General features: G+C 39.7%; 1 protein-coding gene across 1 annotated transcript in view; it reads left to right on the top strand.

Annotated features, from left to right (window-relative positions):
- The window catches only part of csf1ra (colony stimulating factor 1 receptor, a), a 161,230-nt gene that overhangs the window by 122,723 nt on the left and 19,477 nt on the right, over nt 1–19,030 (top strand). Inside the window, exons 14-17 of the mRNA XM_039773966.1 lie at nt 2,373–2,483; nt 12,256–12,415; nt 13,291–13,370; nt 15,795–15,904. Coding sequence (XP_039629900.1) covers nt 2,373–2,483; nt 12,256–12,415; nt 13,291–13,370; nt 15,795–15,904 — 461 coding nt within the window. The remainder of the gene's footprint in view (nt 1–2,372; nt 2,484–12,255; nt 12,416–13,290; nt 13,371–15,794; nt 15,905–19,030) is intronic.

The raw sequence follows: 19,030 nt of genomic DNA, 5'->3' as shown, positions 1-19,030 counted from the left end.
TGTATGCTGATTGGTGTGTTTAAAATGATTCGTAGTAATTATATGTAAATGAACCTAGCTGTTAGATTTCTGTTACATTTCTTCATTCTGCCATGCTTCATTAAAAGAGAGTATGTGGGAGTCTACCTTTAGGTTTAAATAAAGGGCATCCATGTATGTAATGAAGGCTCAAGACTCTCCTTTATTTACTAAGTATTTTCTGCAGTATACTCCAAATTGTGGTGTGGTGCATTGTGTATTGTTCCTTAAGATGTGTCTAGAACTTGACTGGAGTCCATCCAATCCAAAATGGATTGACTGGACATTATTTAGAAAGGCACGTGCCTGTGTATATGAGGATTCGCAAATGACAGTCAGGACAAAAACACTTCAAGGAACTCTCTGTAGACCTCTGTGATAAAATTGTTTTGAGGCACAGATCATGACAAAGGTAATAAACCATTTTTAAAGATTTGAGCCAAACTAAGAGACCAGTCAAGAAGGGTCTTGGCCAAGGAAATGACCAAGAACCCAATAGTCAGTCAAGATGGGTCTTGGTCAAGGAAATGACAAAGAACCCAGTGGTCACACAGCTTCAGAAGTCCTCTGCTGAAATGGGAGAATCTGTCAGAAGGACACAAATCTCAGCAGGACTCCATCAATTAGACATTTATGGTAGAGTGGTTAGACAGAAACCATTCTTGAGGATAAGGCGCATGACAACCCTCTTAGAATTTGCCAAATGACATTTAAAGGACTCTGAGAGCAGGAGGAAAAAAGATTCTTCTAGATTAATTCTTTGGGCTAAACTCCAAGACTATGTTTATCCAAGACAACAACAACAACATTTATTTATATAGCACATTTTCATACAAGAAAAAATGTAGCTCAAAGTGCTTTACAAAATGAAGAATAGAAAAATAGAAGACACAATAAAAAATAAAAATAAGTCAACATTAATTAACATAGAATAAGTAAGGTCCGATGGCCAGGGTGGACAGAAAAAACAAATAAACTCCAGACGGCTGGAGAAAAAAAATAAAATCTGCAGGGATTCTAGACCAAGAGACCGCTCAGTCCCCACTGGGCAATCTACCTAACATAAATGAAACAGTCCTCTTTGTATTTAGGGTTTTCATGGAAGGACTTGATGATGATGATGATGGTCACGTAGACTTCTAGCTTTCAGTCCATGAATGTTGGAGCATCATGATGCTTTGAGTAGGTGGTGGTGGCGCAGGCCGCCACAAAGAAACCTGTCATTGTTCATCACATGCCTAATAACATTCCTGTGGTGAAGCATGGCAGAGGCACCATCATGCTGTGGGGTGCTTCTCAGAGGCAGGGACAGGGAGACTGATCAGAATGGAGGGAAGGATGAAAGAAGCCAAATACAGAGAGGTTCTTGAAAAAACAACCTGCTCCAAAGTGCACGTGATTTGCGACTAAGGTGACAATTCACTTTTCAGCATGAAATTATCCAAAGCATACAGCCGAGGAAACGCTGGAATGGATTCAGAACAAGTCTCTGATTGTCCTTGACCCAACCAAAGCTTAAAGACTTAAACCCCATAGAACATCCGTGAAGAGACATGAAGATGGTAGCTTACAGAGACTTCCCATTCAATCTAATGGAGCTTGAAGGGATCTGACAGGAAGAATTGGATAAACCTCCCAAATCCAGGTGTGCAAAAGTCTTTCACCACACCATGTTTTATATGAAGAGGAGGCAAAAATATCTTTGTTGAGTCAGCAGATGGTTTGTGGGCAACTCTGTTCTGATCTTACGGAGCGGCAATTTCCTTTAATGTCATGAGCCTCTTTAGTATGGCTGTCCAGTTCATAGCACTTCGTCCATCCAAACTGCATTCCAGTGCCACTACTTTTAGTACATCACAGATTTTCCAGTGTAATTTGAGACAAAAGTTACAAAAACAAGTGATTGCAGTAAAATGTTACCTTGGTAAGAAACTTTAAAGGTGAATTTTTGTGACCAGCTGGCCAAAATCTGTAAGATATATGTAAAAATGCTCAGGAAGTAGAGTTTTCATTGTTCAGTGAAACTGATGGATGGATTCTTGGCCCATTTTCCTCCCATATCTCAAAGACATGTGTTTTAGGTTAACTGTCAAGTTAAACTGGCCCGGTATCCACTGCTGCTGGGAAAGGCCTCATCTCCATATGACCTCATATTTATAAGACAAATTGTCTATACATGCTATTACAAATATGAGAGGGTGTCAGTAACAGGAGTTCAGTTCCATGCAATACTTTTCCACACATTCAGTGTCCACTGTGTGCTTATTTTCATTTTCCATTTAAGGTACCCCTCATTCTTGAAATATACGACACACATTATTAAGTTTGTTTCTTTACTTTTCAACTCTTTCCAGCGACAGCACATTCAGATGAGAAGGAGGCTCTGATGTCAGAACTGAAGATCTTGAGTCACTTGGGACACCATAAGAACATTGTGAATCTGCTAGGAGCCTGCACCCATGGAGGTCAGTGTTTCCAATTGAACTTCTACTCTTTGTAAGCGACACATAGTTTTGTTGCCTGTTAGTGACAGAATCTATATTTTTCTTTCATTTGTATTGCTTGTGTTTCTAGTTGGCATCCACCTGGTTAACATTGATACCATCAGCACCAGGGGTCTGGTTTTGGGTCTGCTCACTGTCTACGCGGAACTTGTATTTTCTCTTCATGACTTTGTGGGGTGTTTCTGGGCACACCGGCTTCTTCCCTCATCTTAAAGATGAGCAGGACAGCTTTAGTTGTGAGTCAAAATTGAAATAGCCTGGCATTCCATCTTGGGTTGATTTGAAGTGTGACACTCAGTGTATAAACGTTCGCTGTCTGGCACCCAAAGGTTTAAAAACAGGTACAAAAACGGATTAATTTTGACAATTTTGAATCTCAAGGTTGAGGTTCAAGGTTTCAGGTTTTTATTTAGTCATGTGTACATAAGAGAACATACAATTTGTCTTATACAGTATGTTGCATCCAGTTAAAGGCAGAAATAAAACAAACAAATAGGGACAAGACAGGTTAAAATGAGCTGAGAAATTCTAAAATATTGACATCATTTGAAGCACAGTTTATTCGCTAACTGAATTGTAGCAGCTTGAAAAGTGCAGATGTACCAAAAACTGGTTACATAAGAAAAACTCAGCACTTTGTAACCAAACGGCTGCACTGAGGTCCCAATCCAAGTAGTTGATCATGTGGTGGGTTCAGCAAAGCACCGTGTCAGTGCACGCTCCCAACCTCCTCATCCTCTGACATTCCTCCTTAAAAAGATATTTGGCAATGGGAAGAAAGGAATTTCTGGAGCAGTTTGAGTGGGTTTTTAAAGCGACTCTCCTTCCTGATTTACTGAAGTTAAGTTCTGCATATAAAGGGTGTTTGTCATCAGTTGGGATGGTTTCCAATTTTTTTAACATTACCCTCTGACACACACTTCCCAGTTCATCTACGTCAGCCCTAAAAACTTTAGCTGTGTGTTTGTTAATCTGTTGGAGCTTTTTAAGTTTTAGTTTATCAGTCCGTTAAACCAGGCAATGAAGATGAAAGCAATGAAAGACTGGATCACATGGCTATAAAATGTCAATATGGGGTCTTTTTCCACTTTAAATAGTCTGAGTTTATGCAGGAGACAATATCACTGATTGCATTTAGGGTGAATGCTTTTAGTATTAATATTCAAATTATGATTAAGGGTAGTTCCTAATTGTTTAGATTAAGTCAGTATTTCTATCTCCTCCACAGAACAGTGATGCATGAACATACAGATTTCTGCTTCTTAAAGTTAAATATCATTTCTTTGTTTTTTTTTTTTTGATATTCAGAGTAAGATGGTTCATATTACACCAATTTACTAAACAATCAACTTGATTTAAGTAATTTAAGAAATTTCGGATTTACTTAATAGATTTCATCCAAATACGCGTGTTCTCCTATTAAAACAAAACTGAGTGCCATTATCAACAATGCTGCACATACTCTCCATCACACACTAACACTGAGGACTTTCAGTCATTGAATTACTCAGCAGAAGTATGTCAAGAAACACAACTGGGGCTTCCTTTATACTGGGACTGTCAAATGAGAAGTTTTCCTTCTTTTTAATTGTATTCCTTTTTTGTCATTCTGGTGTGTGTTGAGACCATTGTGTTTGTGTCATAAACAGTACTCAGAAACATGGGAAAGGAGTTTGGGCATCAAATGGACCCTGTGTAATGTCCAAAAAAGAAAGAAAGAAAGGCTTTGGCAAAAAGTAGTACTGTAATGGTAGCCGAGTTGATATGAAATGTGGCAGCTCATAGTAGACGTCTGTCTGTCATGAACGCCAGGTCAAAAATGATGTCTTCCTTACAAGTCAGGTGGTTTTTAAAGAGGTAGAAGCAGAAGAAGTGGGATAGTGAGTACAAATGACATCAGAGTCTCTCAGATAAGTCTGCCACGACTCTAGGCCAAATCATAGGGTTAAAGCAGGTGTTACATTCAAACTCTTCCCCAAATTTTTAAGCAACTCATACCCACAAGGCAAACCCTAAGCTTGTCTATCTATCTATCTATCTATCTATCTATCTATCTATCTATCTATCTATCTATCTATCTATCTATCTATCTATCTATCTAATTGTATAATGCCTTTCTTATCTGTCTATCTATCTATCTATCTATCTATCTATCTATCTATCTATCTATCTATCTATCTATCTATCTAATTATATAATGCCTTTCTTATTATCTATCTATCTATCTATCTATCTATCTATCTATCTATCTATCTATCTATCTATCTATCTATCTATCTATCTAATTGTATAATGCCTTTCTTATTATCTATCTATCTATCTATCTATCTATCTATCTATCTATCTATCTATCTATCTATCTATCTATCTCTCTATGCTGTTTCGCTGTCGGTCTGTGGTTTGATTGCGTAGGTCTTTCGTGGGCGTGTCTGTGGGTTGCTGGCGGGAGGAGGAGGTGGTGGCGTGCCGGGTGGGCTCGTGAGTATTTCTTTTTCTTTTTTCCTAATCTTTATATTTTTTGTTTTTTGTTTTTCTCTAATGTGTGGGGGTTATTTTGCTGTCTACATATTGTTTTTCTTATTGACTCCAGTATTGTATTTGCGGCGTGGCCGCAATGGCCGCGCCGAGACAAACACCGCCTAGCTTGATGCCGCGCAATTTTGAAAACTTAACACGCCGGCATGGCATGAAGTTGTTGGTTGATCCGATGTTCTCTGTTGAGACGTGTGTAGTGGAAGTCGGCAAGTTAATCGGCTGTAAAAATGTCCGTTCAGCATCTCGGATGAATAAAACTGTTGTCGTGTTTCTAAATGATGAGAGTTTGGTGCATACTCTTGTTCAGAATGGTGTGATTATTAACGGTACCTTAATTTCAGTTTTACCTCTTTCTACTCCTGCACGGAGAGTGATTATTTCAAATGTTCCTCCGTTTCTAAAGAATGATATTCTCATCAAAGAACTTGAAAGATATGGGCAGATCATATCAAAACTTTCAATGATTCCTTTGGGCTGTTGATCACCCGACTTAAAACATGTCGTCTCTTTCAGGAGACAAGTTCACATGATTTTAAACGATTTACAGGGTGAACTTGATGTGGCTCTCAAATTCAGAGTAGATGGTTTTGATTACGTGGTGTTTGTATCATCAGAGTCCATGAAATGTTTTAAGTGCGGACAAGTGGGACACAAGGCAAACCAGTGTAAGCGCTCTGAGGTAACAGCAGACTCCGCAGTACCTGGTGTTTCTAAAAGTAGCTGCGAGGACTACTCGATATTATATGATGATGAAGGCAGTGAGTCTTCCGTCAGTTTTTCTGATGTGGAGGAGGACTTAATGGAGGGCCCTGGTCAGAGTGTGCAGGATCAGCAGTTCTTTACCTGCTATGATGGCGCAACCGGCACCTGAACGTGCAGCTGAGCCGGCGGATGCGGCTGAGTCCGCGCCCGCAACTAAAGATGTGCAGAGTGGTGAGAGCGCCCCAGAGAAGGATGCTGCGGCCGAGGCCGGATCACTGCCTACGGACGGTGTTACTGTTCATTCTGCACATACGAGTGATGGTGCTGAGCAGCCTGTGAGTGTGGCTGCCGTACATGATAACGGGGCTCTGCCCAGAGCCGAGCTCATTGAAACAGAAGCTGTACAACAGATACGAGAGGTTGAGGAGAATGTTAGGGCTGAGGGTGCGATCGATAAGATGAGCACCCCAGCAGACAACAGCAAGAGTGCTGTTCAAGAAATGGAGGATGAAACAGAGTGGGTAAAACCCGTGACAAGAAAAAGGAAAGACGGGTCCGCATGTAGCGGTGTTGCAGTTAAGCACAATAAAGTTGAGAGCTCAGTCTCCGCAGCTGACGACTCAGAGAACGTTCAAGATGAGCCTGAGGTGCCTGCAGACGTCGGTATTTTGAGTCAGGATGAAGGCGGTGGCTCGGGGACATCAGTGAGGTCCAATCTGTCACCTCAGCTGAGCTTCCGTGGTGGCTACAGTAACGATAGTATAATCCGTTTCGTGAAATTTATTGAGGGCAAGAGGGGTGTGAACGTTAGTCACCATTTCCCCGATCTTCAACTGTTTTTGAGCTCAGCTAAGGGGTCTTACGCCAGGCTACAGCTTTAGGCCTTAAGAGAACTGAAGTTGTGCGCTGAAAAATGTGATGAGCAGGGTGAAAAGATCCTTAAATCCCAAGCCAGTATGATGTACTGCTGGACACGTCCTTCCATGTCTTTTTTAAAGTTGTTTTTGGTGACTGCTTTTCTTTTTTGCCTTTTCATGCCTTTGTGTAATTTTGGCACAATTAACATCAATGGAAGTCGACATGACAACAAGCGGGTCGCGGTGTTTGATTATCTACTTAATAAACAGCTTAGTGTTATTTTGTTACAAGAAACTCACACAGACCCTGCTAACCAGGCAGACTGGCACAGAGGCTGGCAGGGACAGATGTTTTTGAGCCACGGGTCGAGTGTTAGTGCCGGGATCGCCATTCTCTTTTCTACTTCTTTCTCACCCGAATCGACTAGCGTGACAGAGGTGGTTAAAGGCAGACTACTGAAAGTGGAAGCCTGCTTAGGGGGCACAACGTGGGTATTCATAAATGTTTATGCACCCAATGAAGGAAGGGAGCGTTTGCAGTTTTCTCTTTGCTCCATGACTTACTTGTGCAGTGCAAAGATGAAGATTTTGTTTTTGTGGGGGGGATTTTAACTGCACAGATGACGCCTCCTTAGATAGAAATGGCCTGGAGCCTCACCCCAGCTCCGCGGCTCACTTGAAGTCAGTCCTCAGTAAGGCCGACCTTTTTGATGTCTGGAGGGCATTACACCCAGGAATTCGCCAGTACACGTGGGTGAAGGGTTCGGGGGGCTCGATCTCCATGGCGAGACTAGATAGAGTGTATTGCTTGAATCACCACAGCAATCTTATAGCGAACTGCTCCATTCATCCTTCTGGCTTCTCTGATCACAGTCTTGTCTTTTTCAAAGTTTCCCCTCCATTTCAATCTTCCTTTCCGTCATACTGGCACTTCAACAACAGCCTACTGAAAGATCTCCGTTTCATTGAAGTTTTTGAATTCTTCTGGAAGAGGTGGAGGTTGACAACAAGTTCCTTTTCATCTCTGCGGCAGTGGTGGGACTGTTCAAAAACTGAAATCAAAGTGCTGTGTCAGCAATACACGCAGAATGCAACTCAGAACATGAGGAAGGCAATGGCAGAGTTGGAGGAGGACATCTTAGAGCTCTCTTCATCTTTAGACAGCTCTTTCAACGATGGCGTCTTTGAAAAGCTAAAGACAAAAAAACAAGATCTCATGGACGTATTGAACAGACGGGTGCATGGTGGTCTTGTGCGCTCAAGAATTCAGGAGTTGGTTGAAATGGATTCTCCTTCTCAATTTTTTTTTGGACTTGGAAAAAAAAAGATCACAGAGTAAAGTGATTCACGCTCTGAAAAATGAAGATGGGCGCATCATCGAGAAGCCTGAGGCCATCAGAGCTATTGCTCACGATTTTTATAAAAAGCTGTTCTGTGCCGAAACAACAGAAGATACTTCTGAGACCAGGAGCCTCCTAGACAACCTGCCACAAATCCCCAAAATTGAAAAAGAGCTTCTGGATACAACCCTCAGCTTACAGGACTTGACTACGACCCTCGGCGGACTAAATACGGGAAAGTCACCTGGCATAGACGGCCTGACGGTTGAGTTTTTTAAGACATTCTGGAATTTATTAGGTGAGGATTTATTGGCGGTCTTCAGGGAGACCATGATGAACAATGAACTTCCATTATCCTGTCGGCGGGCTGTTATTGCTCTGCTCTCAAAAAAAGGAGATCTATCAGACCTCAAGAACTGGCGTCCTGTTAGCCTTTTATGTACGGATTACAAGATTCTGTCAAGGGCTCTGGCTACTCGCCTGCGCAGGGTAATGGGGTGCGTCATCAGGTCAGATCAGACCTACTGTGTGCCAGACCGCTCCATCTTTGATAAAATATTTCTGGTGCAAGACCTGATTACAACCTCAAAGCTTCTTGGTTTAAAGGCAGGAATGATCTCCTTGGATCAAGAAAAAAGCTTTTGACAGAGTGGATCACCAATATCTGTTCAGAGTCCTACAAGCTTTTGGGTTTGGGTCCTCCTTCTCCAATTACATTGAAATGCTTTATTCAAATATAAAAATATCTATCTATCATATAGTGCCTTCACATCTATCTATCTATCTATCTATCTATCTATCTATCTATCTATCTATCTATCTATCTATCTATCTATCTATCTATCTATCTATCTATCTATCTATCTATCTATCTATCTATCTAATTGTATAATGCCTTTCTTATTATCTATCTATCTATCTATCTATCTATCTATCTATCTATCTATCTATCTATCTATCTATCTATCTATCTATCTATAAAAAGAAGGTACAGAGCTTATCTGCCTTTGATTATCATGGTAAATGTAAGATTGCTGGTGAATAAAATGAATGAGCTGTCAGCACTGATCAGGAGCCAAGGTGAATACAAACTCAGCAGCCTCATGGGCTTAGAGCGGATTATGCAGATGCGCTGGAAGAATTCAAAATCATGAGGTCGGACAGAAGCAGGTCCAAAAGCAGCAAGAAGAAAGGAAGCAGGCTTGCCATTTTTCTGAATGAGAAATGGTGCCACCCCAGACACATTACTATTAAGGCGAAGTTATGCGACCTGAATATTGAGCTACTTGCAGTGGGCTTACGACCTTATTATATGCCGAGAGAGTTTTCACATGCCATTGTGCTAGAAGCTAACATCCCCCACTTGTCAGACTTGGCAATTGCAACAGACACAGTATGTTCTGTAATTAACAAACTTACTACTGATAATCCATCTGCTTTCATCACAATTTCTGAGGAGTTTAACCATGTTTCACTTTCCTCCACTCTCACCAATTTTTACTAGTTTGTGGATTGTGAAACTAGAGAAAAATGTACCCTGGAATTGTATGCAAATGTTAGAGGCACATAACTCAGTTGCTTTACCACATTTAGGCCAATTGGACCATAATTTGGTACAGGTCATACCTGCATATAAACCCATTGTCCAGCAGCTGCCATCCCTCACCAGGACCATACAGGAATGGACAATGGAGGCAGAGGAGGCTCTGAAGGATGCCTTTGAAATTACTGACTGAATATTTTCTACTGGACCATGCAGCAAGGTGACTCGGTGTTAGGCACTGCAGCCATTTTTTTTGCCCTGGATGTTCCGTTCTCCGCTGAATATCTCCAATGTAAAAAACTATATTTTTTTCTCAGAATTGTAATTTTCTGCCAGAAAGTCTCATGACAATGTTGGGTTGGTCTTCTTTGCTGAGGGGCTAAGCTACGGCTGCCCACAACTATGGACTGGACTACTGCCAGTGTGAAAATGAGCTCGTGGAACTCTGAATCTGTCTTCAGGTTATAACATGGAGATCTGATGATGTTTGTTACTCAATTCTCACAATATCTAATGACAGAATACATTTTGCTATGTGAGCTGTAGTTTTCCATGTGAATTCGTTGCTTCTTTCTTGTATAATTTTTCATTGTATTCTTGTTTTCCTTATAAACAACCTAATGAAACTGCACAGTGTGACAGGTAATTTATAAACCAAGAAGCTCCAACACTGTGGTTTCAGATTTTGATTCCAGCCTGCTCCTTAATTAGAAATCATGTATTGCTAGTAATGAAGCATACTTTTTGGTCTCCATTTCTCTTCTTCAAAAATGGGATTTGTAATTTTTACTTATATTCCAAAAAGAGTGAATTCAAAGTCTTTAATAAGCTGACCAACACCACCACCACCATTTATTTGCTTACCACATTTTCATAGATGCAAAAAAATAAACAAAGTAGAAATAGTTAAAAATAAGAATGAGGAAACGACATCCCAAAAATAGTAGAAAAAGAACTAATAATTACACAATTACTGTACATAGCACAGATAAACAAATATTAGAAAACTAGGAGTCCTTATAAATGGATTTGTTTTTAAGTCTCTAATAATAAGTCCAGTGCTATGGCCAGATGGTAGGGGAGGAGAGAATAAATAAATAAATCCATTATAATAAAAAAATCCTGGGATGAGACAAGACTGTTTAGCCTGGGCCAGATTGAGACTTTTTAGCCTCGGCCAGATTGAGACTTTTTAGCCTCGGCCGAGATGGGACTTTTTCAGAGAGATACTTTCATGTCCTGCGAGACGAGACTGTGCCAAGAGATTTAACCATGCCTGGGGACAGATATAAAGGACAAAGTAGAATGTCATAAAGAATTCAAAAGTGTTGGCATGATACACATGCAGAGCAGGTTAGAGATAATGAAAGTACCAAAATTCGAAAGTCTCATAAAATGATAGTAAAGACCGCATTAGCACAAACAAATGGAAATTATTTCTCGGTGAAATAATGGAACAGCAAAAAGAGGTCGAATATATTGTTCAGATTTAAACTTTAAGTGGGAGACTTGTAGATCTTCTAATTCATGTTGCCATCCGGGAAAAGTAGTGTTTCTTCCCAATGAAGTGGCGTTTCTGCGAGAATTAAAAGATTTGTTGTTTGTTGAAAGTGAAATCCACATACGAGAGTGGGGTGGTTGGTGAGCAAAGTGAGCAGGGGTGAAGCCCCCCTAGTAAAAAAGAAAAAAAGAAAAAGTCCCGAGTAAGATTCTGTACAAAAACAAAAAAAATCTACTGTGGCTCCAAGGCCAAAAGACCACCCATCCCTTACTTTACCAAATATAAATATACTTAAGCTGTTCCTTATTGTTTTTTGGAAGTTTTGACCTGGAGGATGTGATGCAGTGGGTCTCCTCGACAGGTGGAGGGTCTGTCCACTTATGCTCCAACATCATAGGCAGCTGCATCGGATTTTGATCAGGTGGTGGTGGTGATGGTGCAACACCTCCACTGCAGAGAACAGGATGCAGAGAAAAGTAAAGATTAATAATGATTTCAAATCCATGAAGTATATGATATTTATAAGCATATATAATCAATTAGAAGCAGAACTAAAAGAACTAAAATCTTGCTATGAGTAAACAAAAACCAGTCAAAACAAGTTGTTTGAAAATAGTGAAGCAGTAAGAAGTACTGATTTGCTTCGGTTTACAAAACATTTTAATGAAGCTTTAAGAAAAAGAAACTTAACGGTATCTAAAATGAGAAGCCATTTTACAGACTCGTTAGGATGTGCCCTGCCATTTGCTTACAACATCAGCTCCATTGCTGGTCACATGGCACTGATGGATAGTTAAACTGTCCTTTTGAAAGATGGCAATGTACAGAAGCCAGTAGTCCAACTTTCTGTGTTCTAGCATGGATCCTACAGCACAGCAAAGCTGTTAAGCAAATGAGCTAACTGTTCCACATATGAAAATTCATTTTTGTTTCTTTTTTATACTCATGAGTTTGCACCATAATCTTTTGTTTATTTAATTAACTGATGATTTAATCTATCCATCCATACATCCATACATACACCTCTAAATCAACTTAAAACATTAGGAGACAGTTCAGATAGTTGTTGTATTTTTAAAATGTGATTATTGGAAGGTGACATGATGTGTTTAGATGACACAAGTAGTCGGTGATGGGAACTGTACTGGCTCCATTTTAATTTACACATTAAATCCTGGGCTACTCAATGCAAACCACACCTTCAGAATTATCAAATGTATGTTTATACTGCTTCCTTTGTCTTTTTTGTTTGTAGGTCCGGTGCTTGTCATCACTGAATACTGCAGCTATGGTGACCTGTTAAACTTCCTCAGGCAGAAATCTGAAAATTTCCTTACTTGCATCAGAAATGGGATAGTGATGCAGGAAAAGAATGACTATCAGAACTTGACAATTGATAAGAAATACCTAAGAAGGTAAAAAGATAACACAATAGACCTGTATATATATCACAGCATTCATGATCGAATAATATGGATAAAACACAGGAATCAAGCAAACAAGCAAAACTCCATATTTAGATATTCCCTGAAGACCCTACTCAATCCAGGCCTGTAGGTCCCTTCTCAAGAAACAAGAGTTCTAAAAGAAACCAGAAAGTAAATGGGAAACAGTAATAGAGCCATAGAAACCTAATGCTTCTTCTGACTATTTTACTCTACTGGTCCTATCCATTTAATACATACTGTTTAAAAGAGAAGACGTATACACATGAAAGATTTGGGGCTTGCCCGTGACCCCATATAATGAAAATAAATCAAAAAAGAAATAATCTTTTTACAAAGATAGCAAATTCAGACGGGTATCCAATGTAGAACAAACTCAAACATGGCAGACTTTCTGGTCTTATGGGATCCAGGCAAGAATGGTCGGGGAGGTTCAGACAGAGGGAGAAAGAGAGAAAGCATTAATACACATTGCCAACCCCTGGTTCAGTGGGTAATTACTATCACCAGAGCCTTTTAGCTGCTTCCCAAAAACACTCAGTGACACGTTGAACTCTGAGTCAATAAAACTTTGTTAGCAGTCAGTTAGCAAATGGCACTGAAATATCAGAACTGAATATCCAGTTAGCGACATGTCGCACTGCACCAAGTATACAGTGCCAACCATCTACGTAAATAACTGAATTGTAAGCTAAGAGTCAGCAGTGGAATTATTATCTTGAGGTGATGCATGCAACTTCTTGAGCCCCAGGCCATACCTTCTATCCTGAAGGTTACACTGAGAATCAAACAGCAGTACTGGAGCCATTGCTGATTCCTCTAACAATACCTGTGTCTATTTACAGTGACAGTGGGGTTTCAAGTTCTTGTTCAGTTGGCTACCAGGAAATGAAGCCTGTTAATTCAGCAAACAACTCTGCCCAAGGTAAAATATTCACCATTTCCTTTCTATAAATATTACTATGCCTTTATGATTAGATTACTTATTTCATAGGGTACATTTTAAAATTTAGACTGTACACTCCCCTCTAGTAATTATAAAGTCTTATAGATTTAGCCAATATTAATTTTATTTGGGTCAGTATAGGAGTCAACAGGGAACCAGGATAAACTTTTATTTTATGTTTGAGACAAAACAAAACTTGGTGGATGAGAGCCATACTAAAGTTGAAATTGTGCTGCTGCTATTTATTTATTGAGTGGAGTGGTGGCTCTGAGGCTAGGGATCTGCACTGGCAATTGGAAGGTTGCTGGTTTGAATCCCGTAACCACTGTGATAGAATAAGATGCTTGCTCGCACCCTTGTACCCTCAGACACCACGTCAGACACCAGATAAAAGTCCAATAATTATTTATTATAATAATAATTGTGCACAAAGCACGCTCCTCTCCACAATTCTCCAATAACAATGAACAATCCTCCACTCCCAGACGCTTAGCCACCCTGCCTCCCAACTCAGCTCCTCGTCTGGGAGCTCCCACAGTCCTTTTATATTCCCTGACCCGGAGGTGTTCCTTCCCAACAGTCCACAAGTCCTTATTCCTTCCGGGTCAGGGTAAATAATGTTTTTCTCACCCCGGAAGCCCGTCGCTCTTCCTATGACGAACTTCCGGGTCATAGGGCATGAAGAACTCTTGGTCCTCCCTGCAGCTCCCTCTCGTGGCCCCCATGGCATCCAGCAGGGCGGTGCATAAAAACTACATGGTCCATAATTCCCTGCTGGTCTTCTGGGGACCTCCATGCTGCAAGGAGGGCTCCACCTGGCGGCTTGGGGGTATTGGCCGGGGTACATGGCCGGCCATATCTTACACCACCAAAAGTGACTCTACTCCGTTGGGCCCTTGACCTGCAATTGCTCTGTCCTGGGTATGATGTTAATCTGCATCTAGACCTGCATGTAGGCCTTCCAACCTGCAGGGAAAACCTGGGAGTTGGTGGCAGAACTGGCACTCCAGCTACCATAAAAAAAACCCACACTGTTCCATTCCACCTGAACTAGTGTGGTGCTGAGGTGTCACCCATTGCATGGCTGCACTCGGGTCCTAATCTTGGATCCTGAGTTGGTTTGACATTTGGTGGGTAGGGCAGTGCACTGTATCAGCTTGTGCTTCTAACCTGTTTATATATTTGTTAAAATCCCATTCTGTACAAATGAAGAGCTGAGTTGCAAAATCAGCTAAGTACAGGAGACAACTTTTTGTGAAAAGGAGAAAAATTATTTTTAAGTATTTGAAATGATATTTTTAAAATTCTTTTTGCAGAATGTTGGTTGTTACATTACTGAAGATCAATTGCTGGACATCTCAGAAATCTGAATATTTTACATTTTTGTAAAAAATGGGAAAAAAACATACTTAGCAGGTTTTGACGCTAAATCAATGCTATTCCATAAACCTATAAGTAGAAACTTTCATCAAAAGTGCTCTGGATCTTGAAATATTTTTATTATATAACAAAAGAAATTCAGAGCTTTTAGTCTCTAAACTATTTAGCTAAAAAGTAATGCTAAAAGTCATGAATTCCTGTTAAGCATTGTTGAAGTAGTAAATTAAACAAGTTATAAGCAATCTCTAGAATGTCAATATTCTACATCGTCTTCATCATATATTTCAGTATCACTGTCTGCCATTGGTTTAGTGTTTTTGTTGGCTGTTCCAATGATTGGGAGGTAGAACTCTTTAACTTTTTCTGATTGTGGATTGTCCATATTGACTCCCACTTTGCTAAGCAACATTTCGACATCCTTTGCTTTTACTGGATTAACACAACAATTCAGTGGAAGTAGGTCAGCTGACAAGTTTTTTATTTTGCTGCCACGTTTCACAATACTGTGACTGCAAAAGTCGCCCGAATACGTGGTCTTTATGTTTATGTTAGTTCTCGTTATTTCTACCACTCGAACTTTTGTCAAGTGAAATGGGAGCCTTTTCTTGCAGACTTTTGCAGTTGCAGACTTGTAGTTAAGCACCTGCCAGTCTGTTCCTAAAACTCTGAGTATGGCATTTTGAGATGATTGGCTGGTGTACTTAGCAGCTTTTGGAACTAAGCCGCTAATGTATTTAACAGGTTTTGGAACTCACATCAAAATTTATAGCACTATATTTTGGTACTTAGCAGGTTTTGAAGCCCACTTCAACTCCAAGCACATAGCCGACCCTTTGATGAGTCAGAACCATGCTTCACCTAAAGTTTGCCAAAAAATTTACTTAGCAGGTTTTGGAACTCACCCCTTCAAATAATGAGGGTTATTTTCATTATTCCATCCTCATTTAGATTTAGCTCTCTTCAAGCACTCTGGTTTTATTAAAATGCTATTGTGATGTGCTCTTATTGTGAATACTTTTTCAGGGTCCACATGTGATTATATTGAAGATGATTGCTGGCCACTGGACATGGATGACTTGCTGAGGTTTGCCTATCAGGTGGCACAGGGAATGCATTTTCTTGCGTCAAGAAATGTAAGAGAAATTCAAAAGATTGCAAAGCGTAAAAAGCATAAGAATATTAGAAACTCGGGTGTAAGACAAGTGTAAAGTTCAAGAGTTTTATATGTGATATGTATTCTCACTTCTTATTTTGGACTTCTACAGGAATATACCAATGTCCACCACAATCCACAGGGCCAATTTCAAGGAAACATTCATAACATTCAAAGCAGGGGCTATATAGAAACCACCAGAAAAGTGGAACCTTTTATCTTCCATCTAACCAAAACTTCTTAATGCCACCTTAGGACAAATAACACAATAGAACATAAGAACAATCTAGTCAAGAACGGGTCATTCAGCCCCACAAAGCTCCAAAATAGCAAGTCTAGTATTGAATAATCCCTAAAGTCCTACTGTTCACAACACTACTTGGTCACTTATTCCAGGTGTATGTGGTTCTCTGTGTGAAGAAAAAGTTCCTAATGTTTGTATGAAATTTACCCATAACAAGTTCTCAACTGTGTCCTCGAGTTCTTGATGAACTCAGTTTAAAGTCACAGTCTTGATCCACTGGACTAATTCCCTACATAATTCTACATAATTCTAAACACTTCTAAACACTTCAGTCATGTCTCCTCTTAATCTTCTTTTCCCTAAATTTTAATGGCTCAGCTTTTTAAATCTTTCTTCATAACTCATCCCCTGTAGTCTTCTCTTGACTTTTTCTAGTACTGTTATGTCCTTTTTGTAGGTCAAAACTGCACCCAGTACTCCAGATGAGGCCTCACCAGTGTGTCATAAAGCTTGAGCAGAACCTCCTGTGACTTGTACTCCACACATCAAGGTGCTATATAACCTGGCATTCTGTCAGCCTTATTAACACTGTCTGGCAGTTGATAGCTTAGAGTCCACTATGACTCCTAAATCCTTCTCATAAGGTGTACTTTCAATTTTCAGACAGCTCATTGTGTATTCAAACCTAACTCCACTCCAAAAATTCTTCTATAGGAAAATGATTGAGAAAGATTTTTAAAATTTACTTAAATTATACTGTACAAATACAACCACACGATCATCATAAGTGATAAGTACAATCGAGAATGTTTAATTCACCTTTCATCGTTATTTTACTTGGGATCTGTCCTGTAGCTATGAAGGCTGTAAGGTGAATGAAGCCAGAAGTTGGGGGGAGGCGTGTGTTGATTATTGTCCCTTCTTCTAGGATTAGTGCCTACTGACAGAGACCCTGGTAGTCCTTCCAAGTTTATCACCCTTGGTCAAGGCTTCTTTTGCAGTCGGTAAAGATGTGCCTTAGTGTTGTGGGTATCTGGCAGATGAGGCCATCTGGATCATTCCCAACCTACACTTTGGCCAGAGTGCTTTTGAGTTTTCACTTAGCATATTAGAGAGCAGCAAAGCCTCACTGGAGGGTGGTAGTGTGGGTAGCTGAACAGAGAGAGGAAGAGAATGAGGAGAGAACTGAATTACTAGAGCCATTTGTTTATTGTATTATTCTGTTCACCATCTCCCACTTACACCCTTCCTGCCCTTATTTTATTTTAAATAAACCTTTTGGAAGATTTAGGTGGTTAGGATAGGAAGCTTTATTGGGCTGAATGACCTGATCTTGTCAAAATGTTTCTACTGTTCAAATATTCTTTATTTTGAATAATTTTTGTATTTGTAGCGCTGCTGCCTCACAGTTAGGAGACCAGGGTTTGCTTCCCGGGTCCTCCCTGCGTGGAGTTTGCACGTTCTCCCCGTGGGTTTCCTCCGGGCGCTCTGGTTTCCTCCCACATTTCAAAGAGATGCAGGTTAGGTGGATTGGCAATTCTAAATTGGCGTTTGTGTGTGTCCTGCGTTGGGTTGGCACCCTGCCCGGGATTGGTTCCTGCCTTTTGCCCTGTGTTGGCTGGGATTGGCTCCAGCAGACCCGTGTTCGGATTCAGCGGGTTGGAAGATGGATGGATATTAAAATAAACATAATAGCACAATATAATTGTTATGCTAAGATCACTAGCAAGAGTATTTTAAGCTATACTGAGAGAAAAGCCATACACAAAAAATAAGGTAAAAACCTAGAGAAAGCTGTACTAATACTAAAACCAAAAGGATACTCAAAAATCAAAGTGAGAGTCAAATCATAAACGAGTCAAAAACCAGTAAGGACTTTCACGAATGAGGGAAAGAAATGAATAGCAAAGTTCTTGATTCCATCAATAATTCAATAAGGAAGTGATCTCTAAGATGTCTTTTTATACCTGCTCTGTCATTAGTCAAAGTTCACGCCCCAAGCATCGTGGAAGCTACCCTGAAGACTGGAAGACAAAATGGTGGCCACTGAGAACACAAAAAGTGGTCTCAGAAATCACCCAAAATATTTTACAAAAGTTAGCAATAAATTAAACAAACTCTTGAAAGAATCAAACTCTAGAGCCTAAACAAGTGATATATCTTTATAGGGGACAAAGTAAAACATGGAAAAACTAAATAAATATACCTAACAATAATAAAGTGTACATACACAAATACAATAATCTACAAAATTTCAGTAAGATAGATAGATAGATAGATAGATGTGAAAGGCACTATATAATAGATAGATAGATAGATAGATAGATAGATAGATAGATAGATAGATAGATAGATAGATAGATAGATAGATAGATAGATTTAGGGTGATTTTTACTGATTTGAATCAACAAATTGGGTCAAAGCAGTGTTAGGATTAAACTGAAAATGAGCCTGACAATATAAAATGTGTTGTAGTGTAAATATTGCAAATAAATATTTCTTAAAAAGTAACAAAAATTTTTTGTGTTTAACAATGCATTACTGAAAATTAAGAAATAAATTGTGGTAAGCACTGTAGATAGATAGATAGATAGATAGATAGATAGATAGATAGATAGATAGATAGATAGATAGATAGATAGATAGATAGATAGATAGATAGATAGATAGATAGATTATTTATGCCAAAGGGGAAATTAAAACTTTAAAGAGTTACAAGAAAAGCATAAATATTTAACAAGTTACAACCCAGAAACCCCCAAACACATACAAGAACGTTTGGCTTTGTTAATAGGCCAGTTGCTGCCGCCTGAGAACAGGCTTGTTGGTGACAATAAGATGTCAGAGTTATATCACATCTCT

Source organism: Polypterus senegalus, chromosome 13 (assembly GCF_016835505.1).
Source record: "Polypterus senegalus isolate Bchr_013 chromosome 13, ASM1683550v1, whole genome shotgun sequence".
In the NCBI taxonomy this organism is placed as follows: domain Eukaryota; kingdom Metazoa; phylum Chordata; class Cladistia; order Polypteriformes; family Polypteridae; genus Polypterus; species Polypterus senegalus.
Note: the sequence above shows the minus strand (reverse complement) of the source record. Positions and strands in the feature narration are given on the sequence as shown.